The sequence below is a fragment of the Sebastes fasciatus genome, chromosome 19, assembly GCF_043250625.1.
Source record: "Sebastes fasciatus isolate fSebFas1 chromosome 19, fSebFas1.pri, whole genome shotgun sequence".
Classification (NCBI taxonomy): Eukaryota; Metazoa; Chordata; class Actinopteri; order Perciformes; family Sebastidae; genus Sebastes; species Sebastes fasciatus.
Window position 1 is genome coordinate 12,402,301 of NC_133813.1, and position 22,502 is coordinate 12,424,802.

Below are 22,502 nucleotides of genomic sequence, written 5' to 3' on the forward strand. Positions count from 1 at the left end.
ATGAAAAAACTGCCTCGAGCTCAGAAAATAACAGCAAAATCTAAACCGGGACGGATAAAAAGCACATATGTTAATGTAAACCAATTATCACAAATGCTAAAGTAGCAACAAATACAAGCATTAAATAAATAAGATGAGAAGATGAGGGAGCTGAACACTACCCAGATGTAAAACTATCCCTCACCCACACACTGCCCCTGACTGAACTCCCCCCACCAACACCCAGCCTATTCCGAGGCAGAAAAGTTTGATTCACTCACAAACATGGCCTCATTATATCAGCCACTGGGAGCTGAACGAGTGTGACAACAAGCTGCGTGATGTCCTCCTGCATTTCTTCAACCTGTCATCAACAGTAACCGCCACCACCTCGCTACCCCGCTGTCTGCAACGTTTACAGATCAAGAGTGTGTGTCATTTATTTATTTACACTGCCTTGAATACAGTCCGTCCTGCTAATATCTGGGTGCTGTAAGAAGTGGGTGGTTCTGCCTAAATTGATTAATACTTTTAATGGATATCACTCATATGAAGAAATGTGTCATTTCCTTCATTATGTGTGCACCCAATTATGCAGGATTAACCTACACAACTCCGCCCCTAATGGTCATTCCAAAGTCAAGGAAATGTAAAAATTAAACTGAACCAGAATAATAGACTCACGTACTGTCTGCAACACTCCAAAAAAGTGTCGGGGTGCAGTCTGGGGCGCTGCGCCCTCATCAAAATGTTGATACATATAATTTCAACAGAGTGGAACTATAAGTATGAAGTGCGTAAAGTGACTGAGAGCTATGGCCACAGACCAGCCAACAGAGGGCTGTTGTTTTCACACTGAAAAACCCTCCAAGCTAGTGGCTGTTCTCTGCAGTTTCGTAGTTTTTGTACAATGACCAAAGCCATTCAAAAGCCCCAGGTGTCATGGAGACCACCGAGCTCTGAATAGGATGCGCTCAATGCAACATGAGAATGCCCGGATGCTGCGGTGGTGTGTAGCCCTCCAGCCATACCGGTCCACCATTGAGGAACGCCATGGAGCCTATTTTCTCTATTCCCAATGTGTTTCCTTGAGTCAATGTTGGTATTTGGGTGTTTCACATAGTAGTCGAATATCTAAACCACTAGTCGACACTGTGTATCATTGTAGGCTAATCTGTGGTTCAGTGCTGGCGGCACAGCAATGCCTGTTCAAATGAGATATCAGCCTTAAAAAACGCCGCCGTTTAGGGGGAAAGAGGCAAACGTGACTTTGAAGTAGCCTACTTCTACATTCGCACAAACAGAGGGATGAGGAGAGGAGAAGCTGAGCACAGACAGAGGCATTTGTGCACCATCCACACGAGGCGTAAAAACTGGACTCATCATGACACATTTTGTTAGAAAAAAACATGTGTGGGGGGAGTGTGTGACAGAGGAAATGTGCTGCTTATGACACAAGTCCACAGCTGCCGCGGGGCAACTCTCTGACTGGAGGAGCGCACTGCAGGTTTAGTCACCTGCTGCCTGAAATTTGTGTTTTCCTTAAAGGTGCAGTGTATAGGATCTGGTGGCATTTAGCGGTGAGGTTGCAGATTGACACCAACTAAAGCTTTACCTGTGTGCCAATAAGCGTATAAGACATCTATGGTGGTCAAAAATGTGAAAACGCGAATGGCTCTATCAAGTGTGCTGGGTTTAGTCCAATCAGATCGTGGGTCCCACCTACTTTAGTTAACCCTTTACTGGTTGTATTTGAGACTCATCCGTTCAACAATTATATAAGACGTTAATGTGATTTTTGAGAAATGCTTGTTCACTTGTGTTTAATCTTTCTGCTTACTCAGGTTTTCTGTAGGGGGACTTTAATTCCACGACTCTTTAAGAAGATGAAATGCACTACTTAAAATGTCTTTGTGGGTCATTTTTCTCTCTGTAATGTTAGTCAGTTCCAAAGAAGGGCATGTTTACTTGTTTCTCTACCTCACTAACAATATGTATGTTTTGCTCATGCGTCTTGAGAGAGCACATTCATATCTTTTGTCTAAGTCCATTTGACTACCAGTTGGCTCGACATGAGGGGAGATTGATGCCGCCTGGGCTAAAGTGGCCCTAATTCCAGAGATCCTGCCTGATTGGCCGCAGACAGCAGGTGACAGGGTATAACAGGTCTTGGGAGACAGCGATCTGGTTGGTCTGTGTTTTTCACTCTCCAGGAAAATGGAGATCTTTAAGTTTATAAACCATTATTTCCTCAAAAGTCCCTCCTTTTTGTGAATAAATGTAGTTTTTCTAGGAAAACTCACACCACCACAGGGTTGGAAATTAACTTTGTTGTCCACCTGCCACTGTGACTAGAGGATTCCAAAATCTTCCAGCAACTCAATAGATTACCATTGTTTTTTTTGTCTGGTGAATGAAGCGAATCTAGCAGCCACCTGCATATTTTACCAGCATTTGGCTGGTGGCTGGTGCTAATTTCCAACCCTGTTACCAATCATCCTCAAGTGCAATAGATACATTTTAAGAAAGGACAGCCAGTTCAGAATAAAATATGGCATGTGAAACAGAGCTGTAACGGCATAGATGAAAATATCCTTATATCTATTGTGTATAACAGAGTTAAATGTATCTCGCTGCAGATCACTGGTTGATTCTGGTGCCTTGTTCCAGTGAAATAGTTTCATCATGTACAATCATGTTTGTCTTCTAAGTCCTTTAGGTGATAATTTGAGACCACTCGTCCAATAATATGACTTTCCTTAGCCATGTGGGTGGTGTTAAATATTGCATCATATTTGCAATGGTGTGCTTATCCCTCTGTATTGTCACTCTTATTTTATTGTGTTTTTTATGATCATATTTATTACAGTGCTCAGTGTGCTGCATTTTATCAATCTCCTGATTAAACTGAAATTCCCAGAGGAGTTCATAAAATATCCATTTATCTGTATGTCAATCTAAAAGTGAGATGAAAATCAATAAGCAACAAAACAAATTGATCACGCTGTCATCGTCAGGAAACTGCTTCCTTTGTTTGCTCCGTGCCAGACATTGTTTCTGTGCATCTCTCATCTGCAATGTCATTATGCTCATCAAGCATTACCCCTAGTAACACGAAATGTCTGCAAAACAATGAAACTGGCCATCCGCTATGGATTCTATAATTATATTGTTGTCTGTCTGATACCATTTTTCATCTGAGCTTATATTAATGTCATATGAAAAACCTGAAAAGTGATTTAAGGGTTTTATGCAACACCTACTGACAGCAGCTGGAAAACGGACACAAAAGGCCCCCGGGGAGGAGAAAGTATAATAATAGCAACACATTCTAATCTTATTCTGGCAGCTTTGCATAAATAGTTATTTCAGACTGTCCTGTTCAAAAAACAAAATGACAGCATTGATTGTGTGTTCAAACGGCTTTAAATAACTCATATTTAAGCTCAGTGCCAGAGCAGGAAGTTAAAAAAAAACAATCTTCTTATTGATCTCAAAGCTGCAAGAATCAGTATTTCTATGCGAACAATGGGTCACGTGACTGAGTGATGTGAACAAGCAGTGACAGAACCCAGCCCGTTGGCAAGAAAAGACAATATAAATACCACGATAACGCGCAAAGCGTTTAGCGTGCATTAAATACGCCTTTATTGATTCCTGTGTGTCATTTGTACGCCATGTGTCCTGTACTGCAATGTAAATGCATCCGCGTATAAACGCTACGTAACATAAAAGTGAGAAAGACCACTTATGGTGGGCGGGTCCAACACACACAGGACTTTTAACATAAAAGCGAGAAAGACCACTTATGGTGGGAGGGTCCAACACACACAGGACTTTTAACATAAAAGCGAGAAAGACCACTTATGGTGGGAGGGTCTAACACACACAGGACTTTTAACCAGGAGACCCGTGTTGGAGACCGTTGTTGACCGGTGTTTTGTAAGTTACATTACTGACATTTATGACGTGTTTTCTGCAGTTGTTACATTGTTTCCGTATGTGTTTTACCTAGTTTACCTAGTGTTTTTCTTGCCCTAAACCTAACTGCGGACTTTTGCATGGTGTACAAACGACAAACGAAAAGGGGTACTCATGACACGCGGAACGTTTGTGTAAAATTCTGGTATTTATACGCCTTCCCGTGAGACCGGGGTGCATAACCACTTTTTGCAAACTCCACTCAACATCATTTCCAGCTGCACGCTTCAGTGAAAAATCCCTGATAAACGTGTACAGTATACTCGCTCCCCAGAATGCTGGCGGACACAAACAGGATTAAAAATGAATGCTTACCTTGCTCCCTGCCATTTATACATCCAGCATGCCTGCTGTAGCTATGAATGCACTCTTTACTTTGACTGAAGCGTGACCCCCGAGCCCTCAGGACCCCTTACGAGCCAGCGGCGAGCATTAAAAAGAAGTCAGCGCTATAAAGAACGGTCAGCTCGTTCATGAACCCTTCCTCCGTCTGATTGGCTGCCATTGCATGCAGCAGTCTGCTTTGAAAGCTGACTGTAAATCCACTTTCAAGGAAACTCAGTCCATCTGCCGGCAGCAGTCTCCGGTGCCTGTGTGAAATTAAATGTCAGATGCCACAGAAGAGGTGTGGGGGGGGGGGGATTTGTAACAGCTGAGTGACATGTGCTAACAAAAAAAGCTGGTTTCTTTAGCTATGAGGACGAGAATGCACAATTTAAATTAAACAGTTCTCTCTCCCTTGCTGAATTGTCTCTCTTTCCGCCCCCGTTCCTCACACACCGAAGGAGCCGGCCAAAGAAAGAGGACCTTTCAGTGTCCTCTCTCCGATTGTGTGAAAACATCCCCCTCTAAGCACAACTCTGGCAAGCGATTTTGCTTCTCAGGGGCTGGCGAAAGACAGCGAAGCCCCCCTCTCCAATCTAGAGGGTCCTCCAGCAAAAGCACTCTTCAGCTGTTTATGCTCGAATGAAAACAGATTGCATTATGCTTCTCGACGATCACCAGAGAGTCACCGATTTTGGTATGGGCCTTGAATTCCTGATGAGAAGCCGAGAAGTTTTATTGTTTTACAAAAAGATACTGAAAACTCTCCCAGAACGTTGCCTCACCTTATTTGACCTCTAGTTGAATTAGTTTCCCTTTAAAAACATGACAGCATTACAGCTGTGCAGTACAATGGCTGCTGTCATACATGAAACAATCACCTGCCTGCTAGAAAGCCACGTCAAAGAGCTCACTGTCCTTATCTCACCATTGCTAAAAAACAAAGTTAGCCTATGGGCTATATAATGTTGAAACTTCTTAACCAGACCACCAGATGGTTTGTAACACAGAACCATCTGAGAAGCCCTCATTGGAAACTGTTTTGAAAAGGACAGGCACTTTCAAAAAATACTTGGCAGGTGATTGGATGAACCATCTGTCAATCAAACTCTTGCCGAAGGCAGTCGGGAGAAGAGCGAAAACGTCTTTTCCATCGAGAAAAGCCTTCAGTTCCGTTCTTTGCTCTTCTTTCAATGAAGAAATACACTCCAGTTCTGATATATTTCACCTCACACACACCGTTTCACCTCACACACACCTAAGCCACGCCCATAGCTGCCAGTATCTCCTCGCAGGACGCTGATTGGTCCGTGGTCTGGCTTGCAGGACACAAACGCATTACTTGAAGCCTGACAAGACGGATTTTCGTGTAATATGTAATCCCGTGATTCTTGCGTGATCTCGTGAGATTTTGGGAATCCAGCTGCCTTGCAAGGTCAGATGCTTCTAGCTTGACACATGACTTTCCACAAACTCTGGAATATACATGTCCTGTACTCCAGGTACATATTAGACAATTCTCATACATAAAAAAAAAAAAAAATTGAGACATTGTCACATTGCAACAGGCGCAGTTTTAATTATAAATTTTAATTAACACTGTATTAAAACTTAAGACAGCAACAGTTGATTTAATTTGCTGCTATGACAACAGTCGCAGGCAAAATGTGCTCAGCTGCTAATTAATGTTGCTAACTCGCTGTCACTGACCTTTTAAAGGAAACAGAGCCATCGGTAATGATGTCATCAGTCAGATGTCAAGACCTTGTCAGATGTGATTTAACAGCAGTTTGTCATTATAACCATAACTAGCCAACAGTCCTTTATCAATAAATACAATACCACTTGTGAATGTCATGATCAATTTAAGTCAATTTACCTAGAAGTTGGCTTTCCTCTAATTAACTGATAAGAACTCAGGGAGCACTTCAAGAACATGCAAAGCAGCATTTTATCTAATCTGATTCTTCTCCTGCAGAAACAAGATAAGCTTGTGATTGTGCTTCGTAAGCAAGCACATTTTGTTTAATACCTCGTAAATCACAAATATAGCACTCTAGTTTAATTCATAAGAAATAATCCCAATTTGATATTTTCATCAAAATTGTTCAGTCATCACAGAAGATCAACGTTTTCATTTTTTTTATCAAATTCTTTTTTTCTTTTTTTTGTAATTTAGTTTTATGTTTTAAATTAGTAGATTTAGGCCCACCTTAATATTCCTACAGTTAGTTGTTGATGTAATAAACCTCTGTAGCATTGGGATGTCCCGGGTCACCTTTATCCTGTTCATGATGTTAAATGATTTCATGGAATCACTCAAAATGGAATAAGGTTTGCTGCTGATCTTAAGAAAGCCTCCAGGAAGAATGTGGGCTTTGAGGCAAATTTTCGTAGGGGCCAAACCGTTGAATTACAAATTCTGTGTCCGTCACATGATGCCATTGGGCCCCAAAAGGACTTTTTCCTATAGATTTCAATGGGAAAGAGATGTCTATAACTCAGCAGATATACCTTTTTTTAGGTAAATCAACCTTAACACATTTAAATAGCCCTTATATAAATCATTAGGTCCTAAAAGTTGTAAAATGCCCTAACAGTCAAGAATTATTTCCGTGCTGCCGTTCAAATGAATGGTGAACAGCAAAATAAAAAAAATACAGAGGAAAAATACAGTGTCAGGTTTTGCTGAAATAAACCTCCAGAATTCCTTAATAACCCACAGGCCAGTGGAAAAAATGTAAACGCTGAAACCAACATGGTGTATTTTTTTTGTATTTGTATTTATGAAAACTGCATGTTTGTTGTCCAGCAACTGATGGTGGCAGTGAGCTGTGCAGACTTACACAATAGTAGCAGCTCCAGCCAGTAACAGTGTGGGCCGTATCTCTCATCTCCTGCAGGGCCTCGGCTCGCAGGTAGCCCAGCTCCCTCAGGCAGCCGTCGTGGAACATCCGAGTGCAGATCCTGCAGGGGTACAGGTCGTCGGCCGTCCACACCTCACACACATCACACATTTCATCGCTGGGTGGCTGAGGTAAAAACAGATTCAAAACAGTCAGATTGCGTCATTTACATAAAGATTTTTTGTTGCAAGACAGTCATGGGGATTACAAACATACAAGCAAGCATTGCTTCATCTCCTGTCCATCAAATCTTTGAATAACACGTCAGGTGGTTGTGTTCTTTGCTCACAGTCTGAGATTATTAAGACAGCACTGCTTTTGACATGAAAATTATATCTGTGCCTTTGTTAACATTGTCAGTTTTTCTCCAACTTCTCTGTAGACTCCATTTGCAGCCAGGATAGACTGTGCTGTCAAGCCAGGAGACATGACTGCAGAATGCTTGGCTTGTTAACCACACAAAGACATTGTCAGTTTCCATAGCTTACTTCTTCTTTTTCATCTCTATTTCAGCGCCATGGCATCGGCTTCATGTAGGCAGTGGACGCATCGCAGATTGTCAAATTTCCTCAGTTACATCTTATCTTATAGTTATGGCCCACCTCTTGTGACCTGATGACTCCATTTACATCAACACGCTCCCTGCATCATAGTCGAAATGGGATCTAGCCTGTCGACAGGGACTATATCTAAAAAGCAAGACTAACAATTAAAGGTCAAATCCGTCCTGCGCCGAGTCAACATCAGGAAAGCGTCAGGACCGGATGGGGTCTCCGGACGAATCATTAAGGCCTGTGCAGACCAGCTAACAGGGGTATTTACAACCATCTTCAACCTCTCACTTGAACAGTCTGTTGTTCCCACATGCCTTAAGGAAACCACCATCGTCCCTGTACCCAAGAAAACCAAAGTGAACTGCCTGAATGACTACCGGCCAGTTGCTCTAACCCCCATTATCACAAAATGTTTCGAGAGACTAGTTCTGTCCCACATTAAAACTGTCATCCCTGCCGATCTTGACCAACACCAGTTCGCTTATCGGACAAACAGATCGACGGATGATGCAATCACAACAGCTCTTCACGCAGCCCTTACACACCTGGATCACAACAACACATATGTAAGGATGCTGTTTGTTGATTTCAGTTCTGCTTTCAACACAATAATTCCACACAAACTGGTTCAAAAATTGAGCAACTTGGGCTTAGGCAGTTCACTGAGCACATGGGTGCTGGACTTCCTCAGGAACAGACCCCAGTGTGTCAGGATGGGGGACCACACCTCAGCCACTCTGAACCTGAGCACTGGAACACCACAGGGGTGCGTCCTCAGTCCTTTTCTCTACTCCCTCTTCACATATGACTGCTCAACTATTCACCCCACCAACACCATGGTCAAATTTGCAGACGACACTGCTGTAGTAGGACTGATAACCAACAACAACGAGACAGCCTACAGGGAGGAGATCCAACATCTGACACAATGGTGTTCCCATAACAACCTGGATTTAAACACAACAAAAACAAAAGAAATGATAATAGACTTCAGGAGAGCAAGACGGGTGGAGCACTCTGCCCTCTGCGTACGTGGAGAGGAGGTGGAGAGGGTGGACTGCTTCACGTACCTCGGAGTCCACATTTCGTCAGACCTCACCTGGTCCAAAAACATCTCTCATCAGGTGGGGAAGGCCCAGCAGAGACTCTACTTCCTCCGGAAGCTGAAACAGGCTCACCTTCCTCAACACCTGCTGATCAACTTCTATCGGGCAACCATTGAGAGCCTCCTGACCTACTGCTGCACTGTGTGGTTTGCTAGCTGCACAGTGGAGAACAGGAGGGACCTGCAGCGGGTGGTGAGGATGGCGGAAAAAGTGATTGGGACCACATTACCCCCCCTCAGTGACCTATACACTGGTCGGCTCTGTAAGAAAGCCAGCTGTATCTCCAAAGACCCCACCCACCCTGGACATGTACTGTTTGCTCCCCTTCCCTCCGGAAGGAGATACAGGACAATTAAAACACACACCAACAGACTACGAAACAGCTTTTACCCTCAGGCTGTCAAGTGTGTAGAACCCCCCCCCCCCCCAAAGGCTGAGGACACTAGCTGCTGAACCATAATTTGCACTTTATGATGATCCACTTATTTATTGTTCTGTGACTGAATGTTTTAATGTTTGTTTTTCACTGCAAAGAGCTGCTAAACTGTTTTTCGTTGTTTTCAATGACAATGACAATAAAGTATCTATCTATCTATCTATCTAAAGTGGCGCTACAGGCTTTGATTTTCATCATGCCACACCGTGCTACATGTGTGTTGAATGTAACAAACAGCAAACTGACTTTAGCTACTCTGAAACTTGGAGAATGAATTCTTGTCCTCAAGATTGTACTAAAGGAAAGACCATGGGGCCAATAAAATCCAGAGGGACATTTAGTGCAGTTTAGTTGTATGGGGACATAATTGTTCTGCTAACGAACAACAGAGTATCATCAGCATAAGATTGAAAAGTGACACCATGTCAATGGATGTCGTGGGGAAGGAAGCATATATTAGGAGAATAAAATTGGTCCCAATATTGACCCTTGAGGTACAACATATTACTAAAATAAGGAGACTGATTCAGTTAATGGAGATACAGAGCTTTCAATGTGTGGAAAACCAATGTAAAGCCATACCAAATAAAGCCACCCATCAGGAGCATTAGGCTGGCAAAACCATCCCATAGTTTTGCTTTACTCATTGTGGTCTAGATACCATTTGTGTTCAGTTGCCAACCTTTCAAAAACAATCTGAAGTACATATCTATTATTATTGCTAGGTGGACGCTTTTATTTTTGCACCTCTTGTTAAAGTGCATCATCGGCAGTACAGAAAGTTGACAGGTGATGTTGACTGTTTGGAAAATAGAAAACCTGATGGTGTCAGCGCTCCTGTGAACTCCATCCCCTGTTAGTCAGCGTCGCCCTGGATATGGTCACCTCTATGAGCCACAACCAAAGCAGCCCGCCCACGAGATGCTCGCTGTGAAGAGCCCTCACGCACAACAACAACACATCACATCGCTCATTCGTGTGGAAATAAAAAGCCTTGTAGGTAAAAAAAACTTCATACTAATACTTTCTCACCTTCAACAAGGGTGTTTAGATAAAGTTAAGAGTCTCTTTACAGCCCGTCTGAACTGCTTCATCATAATGCCTAACTTGAGGGAGGAAAAGAGATAATGTGCTGCTGTTGCCATGGAGATTCTTTGACATCTTGCATGCATCTCTTTAATCCCAGGACTTGGGGATTTATAATGTGTGTGTGTTTTGTCAAAGTAAAAGCTGTTTTTTTTTTTATAGTCCTGATTTAAATAACACCCTGGCCATGAATTAAGATCACTAGCCAACGCATGATTTATTACCTGCTCTTTCTTTTCCAGCTCCACCTCTAAAGACTGGTCATCATCTGCTTCCCTTTTGGGCCGCACGAAAGCAGGCGGCGTGAGCTGATGGCTCTTGTCAAGATCTTCAGGCTCCACGCCTTTCCCGTCCCGCAACCTCGACCAGGCCTCCTGGTTGGCCTTACACTCGTCCCTCGCTGGCGCCGAGGTCGACGGGCCTGCGCTGTTGTCCGTTTCCTCTTGCTCCGCCTCCTCCGCGTTCTTCTCGTCGGCCTTGGCCGAGGGCTTGGCAGGGCCTTCTCCTTCATCCGCTTCGCTGTCTGCGGGTTTGGCGAAGGCAGGACGTTCCTTGACGCCCGCCTGGAAGGCATTGACGACAGCGTTGCATTTCTGCACCTTCTCCACCTGCTGCTTCTTTGACATAAGCACTCCCATGGCTGCAGACAGATGGAGAGAGAAAGAGACAGAGAACGGTTACACAAGTACACTGCATTTACAATTTATCAAAACAGTGACTTAGTACAGTTATTATCCAAGATTAAAGCCCCTGAAAACTTGGTTTTCAAATTGTATTTTCATGAATATTCATGACTGAATCAGCAACAATAAAAGTCAAAGTAAAGAAAACATCCGTGAGTGGCATTTATTAAGAGATAAACTCTCAAAAAGTCAGATAGTCTGCATCATCAGGACCAACCCTGTCTCCTACAAAATTGCGTTCCCATATAACTAAAACTGCATTCTCAATTACATTTCAAGGGAAACGTATTCTGTCTGGTTTCTACGGTTGCAGTTTTAAACACATGGTTAATATTGTATATTGAAACAAAATAAAAACTCAAATTACTTGGTTAGGTTTAGTAAAAGATCATGGTTCGGCTTAAAATAAATACATTTGTTACGTTATTTAAGTTATGGAAGTAAATTAAAATAAGTCAATATTGACTTTTGGTTTCATGTGGGACACAAACAGCTGTCTCCTATGTCAAAGTCCTGTGTTTGTTTGACCCACCCATCAACCTCGACCTCATTCCTACGCGGATTTCCGCAGACTATAATTAGAAACATATTTGTGATACATCCAAAACAAAAGTAACCTAGGAGAAAATATGTTTCCCTTGAAGTGTTTGACGATGCAGTTTCATTGTATGGGAATCTAGGGCTGTCAAAGTTAACGCAATAAAAATGTGTTAACGCAAATTTGTTTTAACGACACCAATTTCTTTAACGCAACTAAACCTAAAAAAATGTAGGTTGTAGCGGGCTCAGCATGAAGAGTCAAGATTCTGATATCATATGAAACTAGAAAACCTCAAGAATCCATTGGTATCAACCCTATCATACTAGCTTGTCGTGAAGGAGGTTAAAACGCTCCAAAGTTATGTTAAATTTTGGCGAGGAAAAACTGGCATGGCCATTTTCAAAGGGGTCCCTTGACCTCTGACCTCAAGATATGTGATTGAAAATGGGTTCTTTGGGTACCCACGAGTCTCCCCTTGACAGGCATGCCCACTTTATTATAATCACATGCAGTTTGGGGTAAGTCATAGTCAAGTCAGCACACTGACAGCTGTTGTTGCCTGTTGGGCTGCAGTTTGCCATGTTATGATTTGAGCATAATTTTTACGCTAAATGAAGTACCTGTGAGGGTTTCTGGATACTATTTGTCATTGTTTTGTGCTGTTAATTGATTTTCAATAATAAATATATAAATTCATTTGCATAAAGCAAGCATATTTGCCCAATCCCATGTTGATAAGAGTATTAAACACTTGACAAATTTCCCTTTAAGGTACATTTTGAAAAGATACAAAAATGTGTGATTAATTTGTGATTAATCCTGATTAACTATGGACAATCATGTGATTAATCTCACTAACATATTTTAATCAATTGACAGTCCTAATGGGAACATAATGTTTAGGGAGACCAGGCTGTCAGGACTATACAGTGTGGTCTGACCAGCAACATAAGCAAACAAACCCACAGCTGATTCAAATACTGCTAGTTTTTGCCAATTGAGGTCCACCCATTTAAAACCAGTAAGAACAGTGTAAAACACTAATACAAGACCAATACATAATACACTGCAACAGCTACAGTATACAGTATGTCAATGAATACACAGTCATGTGCAGTGCATACACACATGAAGTGGTACCTCCCATTTAAAGCATATGTATACTGGGTTAGGACAGTCATTTTGAAGAATGAGTAAAATAGAGGTACATAGCACAGATGGTAAACTACTCTCTGGTGCAATCATGTTTCTCTTGCAAAAGAATACAATGAACAAAGTGAGAACTCACTGCAGTATACAGAGACGAGATTATCAACCTATGAAAATATTTACTCTCTTTGCACGTCGTATTTTAGAGCTACTGAGTGCATTTCTCTTTCTCCGTACTGACTGAGCAGCTCAGTCCCCTTTCAAATCTCCCAAATCTCTTTCTATCAGCAACAATGTCCCTGAACTCCTCTCCTTATTACTAATAAACCCTGCCCATCTGCTCCTGTTCCCACATTTCTGTGACTCACTGCTAGTATTTCTCTGTTCCACATCCATGAAGCTGTGGATATTGTTGACAGAGATTAGGTTTTTGCTCGAATGATTCAAGCAACAAATATAAAGGTGTAAACGAAAGCCGGTCTCACAGCTCACAGAACACTGAAAAAAACACTTCCAGGTATGATATTTCAAATCCCCCAAAAAAGGCCCCTGCAGTGGTGGCAGATGTTTAAGAAAACACCTGTGTTGTCTGAACACACAAAGATGCCTCTTATTCGTCGTGAATAAGGGATATGGTACATATTGATGCAGAAATCTATACTTTGCTCTAATGTGTCTGTGGCTCTCCACAACTCATCATGTAATGGATGTCATGCATCTGAACGCCAATAAACAACTGCTCATCAACATCTGGAGAAATACAAAACATAACAGTAAAAAATCAACAGCTTTAGAAGGTCATGTATCCCCAACATTCTGATATATGGATGAAGGGTTTTTTCCATTTAGGTTAAGATAATAAAACATACTAACAGACACTATACATTGTGTATTTTTCCCAATAGTACAAATTACTACTGGCCAGTAAACAATTTATTTCTACAAAGTTGAGAAATTAAAGGTGCAGTGTGTAGGATCTGGCAACATTTAGCAGTTGAGTTCAGAGAACATAGAAGTATGTACGCATATGAAATATGTTTTTTAATGGTCCCACAATGCCCATCACACGCAGCATCGATCACCAAAACTTGCTGACTTCAGCCAGCCGTCGATTTCTGACAACACGACTGTTCACCAAACGCAATGAGTCGAGCTCAGATAGGATGAGATAAGATCAACTTTATCGATCCCAGAGGAGAAAATTAACTTCACTCTCTCTGCAGGTTTCCAATGAGTTTTTTGCTGGTTATTACCCTTTAGACTGCTGAGCCTTTGTCTTAAATGCTAAAAACGATTTAACTTTGACGATGTTATTGTTTCATTTTCAGCAAATAAATTAGTGATTTTTATCAATTCAAAGCATATAAAAGCAATAAGCTCTTTGTTATGAGACATCGTGGCATGACTGTTTTTCTTTCATCATTGTGCTGGAATCTGCAAAAACTGCCAACTCCTGCATTTGTAAGGAACTCGTCCCGGATGTTTTCAAGTGATTGCATAATTCCCGAACACATAAGGTGAAATCACATACTGTATAAAATGCAGCAAAGAAAAAAAGATGCAGAAACTGACTTCTCATTTCCACTTAAGCGAGACAGAACCGTGAGTTCCATTATTGAAAAAAAAAAAAAGGCACCTCGTGGATTCAAGTTGATTACATGGTACTTATGGGACATGTGTCTATGCTCTCAAATGCAATCCCATCCATCCACGCTCCACGTAAGTGCTTGTGTGAAATTCAATCGCATTTATCTGAAGTGAAATGGGAGTCGTTCCCTCTCTCTTCCTCCCAGGCTGAGACTCTAATAGCCCTCTAGGCCTTATGTTCTCAAGCTGCTGGTGGACTCCAGGTGCTTCATAGACTATACTGTAGAGGACACAAAACTCATTTGTATCGCACAGACATCCACACTGCACTCTCTCTGGTTTCATGCATTTAAATGATCTCAAAAATAACATCCAGGCATACAAACATGTCATCACAGATAAAATAAATCAAATGCTTCTCGGTTTCTTTGTTCTAGTTTGGTTTGCTTTCACGCAGACAAATCAGAGGCAAAGTGATACTTTATTGATTACTACACTGGATATCTTTTTTGGCTTTAAAGCGAGGTCAAAGGTCAAGTCAGCTGAAGCGTAGCATTCCCACAGCTGGTAGGGATTTATGAAGTGTGTCCCATCAGACTCATTTTAGCAATGTTTTTTGAGTATGACTGGAAAAAATTACTAAATGAAGTATACTCTACAAAAATCATTCAAGGGTGTTGGTGATGGACTGTGTTATGCCACAGTGCAAAATAGGAACGGAAGAGGTGCTCAGAGTTGGACAAAAATGGAAAAATTAGCAGATGGTGGTGAAAAAACTTCAGTTACAATGCCAGAAAACAAAAAAAATCACTGGAAAAAAAACAGCTTTTTACAAGATTAATAACAGTGCTAAGCCTCGCTCTGCTCTGTGGAAAAAAGTGGGACTGAATATCCTCCTCAAGGACAACCACTTAATTTAAAAGGTCAGTCTTCCTCTTAGCAGAGATCTCCTGCGGTCTAACAAATGACAGCAACATGCTGAGAATACACAAGGATTAAAAATACATGTATGCATGACTCTGGAATACTGGAGAGGCTGTTCTCCTAACGGCAGGAATGACAATCAGCTCAGTGGGTTTTAGCATAGATGAGCTCAGGCTGAAAGGTTCTGTTCCATTATCTTAATGTAGGAGTAGCTTGGATTGGTTTTTGGGGATAACGGGGGAAAGAGAAAAATATCTCTCCTCCAAACACACAGATATATATGAATCATCTTCCAAATGCACATTGTACTGCACACTGTTAAAGGGGGCATATCATGCTCATTTTGAGGTTTACACTTGTAGTTTGGGTTTCTACTAGAACATATTTACATGCGTTAATGTTCAAAAGACACATTATTTTTCTCATAGTGTCTGTCTGAGTATACATGTATTCAATAAAGTCGCCCTCCCGAAAAAAAGCCCTGATTTTCTTGTAAGAAAATTTGGTGCAGCTTTGCAAAGTTAGTTTGAGAGTGGAAATACTCATAAGCATAGGAAGGGGAGCCAAATCTGAATGACTTGTTGACTCACGTTTGTTTGTTTGTTCACACGTTATGTTAAATCCATAGGTACATGTCCACCAGGTCCGGCGAGGACACTAGTGGACGTGCTGCTCCGCTCAACCAGTCGTTCAAGCTGTGACGTACCCTATCGTGAAATGCAACAATGATGTTACCTGGTTTTCTGCTTGGTTCTGCGAAACAACAGGGCGGCCTGCTCATACACTTTCTGTTATTCCGTTCATTTTAGAACTATATCGCCTAGTTTGACAGCTTGGTCCAAGTTTCGTGAGCCGGACGTGCTCATTTACATTAAGTTGAGATTGCGCCGGTGAGTGGAACCGCTGACAAGCCCACCCCTGAAAACGTTAACAAAGGACAGTTCCCGCCTTTTCATTTTGAAAGAGCAATGGCCAATGAGGAAACTCGGACTTTTGGCTGACTAATCGTGTAACTTCATCACTCATTCACTCAGTCACTCACTCAGTGACAGACTTTTACGTTTCTAGGGCTGGCCCTCGCCAAAAAACACAAATGTCGACCTCATGGTGGTGCTTGAGGTAAAGTCAGGATATCACCAAAGTCAGTAGGATTCATCCTGAATGTCTGTACAACATTTCATCAGTCTGGAAATGGTGGACAGACCAATTGACTTAAATGTTTGAAGCAATATATATAAAAATCTCTTAGCAGAAGCTTCCAAACAGCTCATACATGCTCTGCAAATACAGGCTTCGTGGTGATCGCAATACAGGGTGGCAGACTGATTATTATAGGGACTTAATTATCCACTGAAGTGACCTTCCCGCTCTGGCTCGGAGCAGCGCTGGCACACACATTAGACAGCGACAGCCTTTAGATGCCAGAGATGCCAAACTCTGTAAACTGCCGCCTCTTTCACACGAACCCAAAGGAAAAAGAGCAAGGTTTCCGCGTGCTCGAAGGCGAGGCTTAAAATAATGGTATATGGTTGACATGTTGGTTAGACGGTGCCACCACAGCTGGATCCTCAATTACTGTGCAGTGCACATAATGGGCCGTGCCATTTCAAATGACATAATCAACAATAAAAAAATTGTTCTTTAATGGCCAGCAAAGTGAATAGGCTTCATGAAACACTATGGGGAAAATAAGAAACAATAACAATAAACTAAGTGCTATTACAGGCCCCAAGGTCTTTGTATACTCCATCAAATCAATACCAGCAGTAAATAGCACAAATGTATTTTCATTATCCTTTGAAAGTCAAGCACTTGTAACTCTTAGTCAAAATCATGTCTCTAGTATTGAACAAAATACATATAAAAAAAAGGAAAGAGGGAGCAATAGTGTCCATCTTCTTGCATTATTAATAAATACAATTTGCTGACATATTTCAATGGAAATGTACACTCATGTATGTACAGGGGAATTAAATGATGCCAGAAGGAAGATGAAGACAAGATGCTTTAGAAATCATGTACCTCTCACAATTTGAATCTTCAAACAAAGCTGGAAATGAAGCCACTGCTGATGAGGAAATATCCGAGCGCACAGAAGACCTTGTCACTTTCAGGTTAACTCATGAATTTTACATAAGGGCCCTCGTGGGTTTTTTTTCTCCCCGTGTACAAGTCTATTCTGACACAAGTGGGTCAGTCCCTGGCTTTGATACCTTAGTTTATTAGATAGCGTTGAGTAACCTGCCACTTGGTTGCTTTGCAAGTCTGAGATCCTATAAGGCCTTTGACCACGATGCCTGTCAAACCGCTCAACCCTTCCTCATGCCTGACTGACAGCCACATTTGTGCAGCTCAACGCTTGCGTGCACTTTATACTCACAAGAGAGATAGGTGATGTATTTGTTTTCCATGCACCACAGCACTCGAGTGAGTATCTACAGAAAAGACACATTCATCCATGTCGATTTAACCACAATCTTATTTTTTGTAGTTTTGGCCATCCCTATCTGTAGTAATAACATTTTACTCATTGATTGCTGAAATCTGACAATGCTAAAAATACACCTGAGGGGACAAGGAACAGGAGTCGGATGATCATCATCATTCATACTGGCAGTGATGCAAATTTGCACACATTTATGCAAAACACTTGCAACACTTTTTCAATAAAATGTTTGGTAACACCTCATTTTACAGGTCTTCAAATTTCATGTTAATTAGGTGATAATTAGCAAGTAACCTATTTTAAATTTCTTTTGAATTACTGCCAAATTATCCCAATATTTACCTCAATATTGATGAAAAATTACTTTGTTTGGCTGTCTTGAGTTGGGACTTGACTCTGGACTTTTATTATTATTATTATTTTATATCTATTCTAAATATTATTTAATAACTATATTCTGCTATTTCCCAATAAGCAGTAATAAACTAGTAATTTAATTCACACAATGTGTGCCTGATTAGAAGTGTCTTCTATTAGCTTTGGGTTTCCATCTCTGATGAACAGCAGCGCACAGCCGCTTCTCAAGCCTAAGGGCCCTATTTTAACAATTATATTCTATATCAACATATAATTATTAAATAATGTTTATAATAAAGTTATTTTCTATCATTCTTTAGGTAAATATTGGGGTAATTTGGCAGTAATTCCAAAGAAATTTCAAATAGGTTACTTGCCAATTATCACTTAATTACCATGAAATTTGTGGACCTGTAAAATTTAAAAAGTCTTATCTAATGTTTCAATAGATTAAGGCAGGCAGAGGACCAACTATTGGGATCCTATTGACCCAGAGCAATGTCTGGCTTTTATTGTGAAAGGTAAGAAAGGAAGAAGTGGATCTGCTCTGCGCTGCCTTTGCCAAGCATTAAGTCGAGCTAGGCTGAGTAACGAGTAATTTAACTGATTACATTACTTTAATTACTCAACAGAAAAAGTATTTTTTTTCAGTGAATCATTTGCAATGAGTATTTGATTCCATTTTTCAAGTAACCTGCCCAACACTGCCAAATTCCTACTTTCAACCTAATGTGGTTGAACACACATTTCCTGTGCAATAAGGGATTATTACAGACATGTTCTGTGCTCTCAGTTATGGTTTTAAAGGAACAGTGTGTAATATTTCAGGGGATCTATTAGCAGAAGTGGAATATAATATTCATAGTATTCAAGTATGTTTTCTTTAGTGTATAATGACCTGAAACTATGAATCATTGTGTTTTCGTTAGTTTAGAATGAGCCCTTCATATCTACATAGGGAGCAGGTCCTCTTCACAGAGTGGTGGCTAGAAGGGAGCCTGCAAACTGGGGAAACTCTTAGAGATTGTCAAGGTTAGGCATTGATCTCGAATAGTAAAGTTTAGGATAGGTTGTCGGACAGCGCGTCTCGTGAGAGTTTTTTTGCGGATGTCAGATCAGATTTCGCAATTTGCTGGCTTCCTTCTTGACACAAACTTTTCACGGACTCTGCCATGTTGATCCTCCCATCTTTCTACAGTAGCCCAGAATGGACAAACCAAGCGATGGCTCTAGAGAGAGCCTTTCGAATTTTTACGTTACTTGAAGGCCACCGTAGTTCTGCAGTGCGCTTGTGAAACTGCAATAACGTGAGCTGCAGAGTGCAACACCTACAGGCCACCAGCTGCCGTCTGACTTCCGTTGCTCCAAAAGTAGTGTTATTATGGTGATGATGGCCTCTGAGCGAGGCGAACGGTGTTACCACGGCTTTGCTGAGTGCGATTTTATCCTACCTGATAGAAATGATGGCCAGAACCAGACACAAGTTGTGATAAATGGAAAACTCTCCCTCAAGTGCCAAATATATATCAAAAAAGTGATGCCATTGAGGCTCAGCAGTCACCCAAATTCACCCCTCATATCGCATTTGAGGGCAATAGAAGAGGATGGGATAAAACTCCCTCAGGCTTGACGTTCAGTAGACTCCTGCACGAGCAGCTGCCTCCGCTGCTCTGCTCTCCTTCCCGGACCCCTCTGAATGATTTAAATGCCCCTGGATAAAAAAAGATCTGGACGAAGGGAAGGAAAACAGGGCCACTCCTTGGGGCAGAACCTGACATATATGGCTGAGGAAATGTTATTCTGTCAAGCTGCACTGCGACAGAATATTCTCGAGATGGTGAGGTATGGCTGCAATCGAATCATTCTTGTGTCTCGCGTGAAATGATCTCGGATCCATCCATATTCCACATACGGAGAAGCGAATACGTCATTTTGTTCCCCCATTTACTCTGACACTTTCTATACATTTTGCACGTGAAACATGTTAGGTTCAATATGTAGTATATTTGATTTATGTCAGCAATTGGGGAGTGACATGCTCTCACATGATGAAGCTCTCAGGAGCATCTTGGTTTAATTAAATATTGATGATTGTAGAAGGGTGGTGGCACCAAAGTGCTCTTCAAATCCTCGTGATTTTTTTCTGCTCCTCTGAGTAATCCTTTTGTAGCCCAATCCACTCTTCACTCATTAATTTAACACTACCAGACCATGTCGGGGCAAAAACACACTTCTTCCAACTCTATATCAGTTCACAACAACAACACTGGCCTGGCGTTCCATCATCACTGCGTATGTGAAATTCTTACTTCCACCATTCGCTCATTATGTGAATGCTATGCATCTTTAAAAAAATTTTAAAAAAGCATGTTGTCGGATCTATTTTTGTCACCTAGACTGGGTAGCAAGAACTTAGTATATTATGCTTGAACAGGAAATGAAACTTTAGTTTGAATTGGAATCCATTTCCTCCTGTAAGCAGCAGTGTATTAGAGGCCAGCAGGGACACCTTAAGGTCTATATTAGTATTCAGTCCTCTGCTGCCCAAGTGTCACCATGGGGACGTTATTGAGACCTGCAGGAGCTCATATATATAACAGCCATTTATCAGTCTACAGAAAATAGTCCACCACTATATTAACCAACATCACTGTCAACACCCGGTCACTTTACAGCTGAAATAGAGTATTCTATCAGTTGTAATTGTGTATAGAACCAGGCCCTGTTGAAAGTGCATTTGGCTGGCCAGGTGCCAGAGAGGATATTGCTTTAAGATGATGCACAAGGTCACGGTGACAGACAACCAAGTTCGACAATTAAGCTTGGATAACTTCTTCTTTAAAAGGCGGACCTTTATAATTGCGCATGTTGTCATGTTGAAAGCGTAATAGAGTGGTGCAGGGATGACGTATTTTTTTAAACCGGAAGTTAGAAACCGCATGGGTTCTCTCGACAAAAAGCCAATGGGATCGTGTGTATTTTAGCCTCTTGTATGTATTATTATAATAACAACATACTTTCTAGTGTCTATCTTATCGTGTAAATTGCACCCCAACAAACAGCGATATCAGTCTGAGAATAACTAATAATAATTAATGTAGAATATGAATAATTAATAATGTTGTGGGATTATTCCTTATTTCATGGGCTATTTGGGAATTTACATTTTATTATTACATACATATATAAAGTATATACAGTATATACAGTATACATATATATATATATATATATATATATATATATAACTGTTATAGGGTTTTTTTAACATTATACAGCATGTAAATATGTGGCAAACAGACGTTTATGATACTTTCGGGTTTTGTTCCGTAAAATAATCTCCACAAATGACCACCACTTTGATAGCTTTTGAAGCAAAGGCTACATGCAATCGCCAGAAGTAAAAAGATAACACCAGAAACGAACTACACCACGGTCGCATGAGTGCAAGTATACACAACGAAGCTGTAAATGCAGACAAGTCAGTGTGATGACATTTAATAGTTTAGCTACTTGTTAGAAACTGCTTTTTTTAAGACTTTTTTAAGGTATATTTATGACAGATTTTATATCGTAGAATAAACGTTAAAATCTCTTCAGCTTGTGTTAACCACAGACCTTATTTCAGGCATCTAACCAAAAAAAAACATTAAAAAAAAACATTGACCTACAGACGAGGGAACCGGAAGTGTTAAAATGCTAACTCATTTCCGGGATTTATGACTCATTCTTGCACCATTCTATTGAGTGCGCTGTCAAAAGATCATAAAATGGTTCATATGGTATTTTATGAAAAGTTATCCCTCATTTTTTGTGCGTTTTCCTGCAAATGTCCGGCAACACGTGCGCCATTTTCCGCTCATTACATGCATACAGTCTTTTCAAAATAATCGTACGTCTGCACAGGAAACAACTTAGGGTTAGGCAACAAAACTACTTAGTTTGGTTTAGGAAAAGATCGTGGTTTGGGTTAAACTAACTCCAGAAGTGACGTGACAAATAAATCAACATTGACTTCTGGTTTCACACGGGGTACAAACGCCGGTCTCCTGGGCGAAGGTCCGGTGTTTTGTGTTTTTTGACCCACCCATCCGCCCTGACCTCCCTATGCGACGTTTGTCGCTCTTTATACTTCCTGGTTCACAATTTTGTGGATTACATAATTATTAATTAAATGTATAATGTATATACAAATTACAGTGCATTACTTTTTGTAGGCATAGCAACAAACGGTGTATGAGAACAGCCTGCATAAAACACATAATCCACCAGCAATGGGTATTTTCTCCACAACATATTTGGCAAAACAGAGAGAGGCAAGATTTATTTTCCATTATCTGTATCAACACAAAACTTACATCAGCGATTTCCAGCATTTTGGCTTGTGAACACTTAAAAGCAAGCAATTTTGCAATCATTTGTCACAGGTTAAAGTCACAGTGC

General features: G+C 41.0%; 1 protein-coding gene across 2 annotated transcripts in view; it reads right to left on the reverse strand.

Moving 5' to 3' along the window:
• phf24 (PHD finger protein 24) overlaps positions 1–22,502 on the reverse strand; it is a 38,957-nt gene that overhangs the window by 14,284 nt on the left and 2,171 nt on the right. For both annotated transcript variants that reach the window (XM_074617902.1, XM_074617900.1), the window contains exons 2-3: positions 10,597–11,012; positions 7,131–7,316 (exon numbers count right to left, since the gene is read on the reverse strand). In XM_074617902.1, coding sequence (XP_074474003.1) covers positions 7,131–7,316; positions 10,597–11,010 — 600 coding nt within the window. In that variant the 5' untranslated portion in view covers positions 11,011–11,012. The remainder of the gene's footprint in view (positions 1–7,130; positions 7,317–10,596; positions 11,013–22,502) is intronic.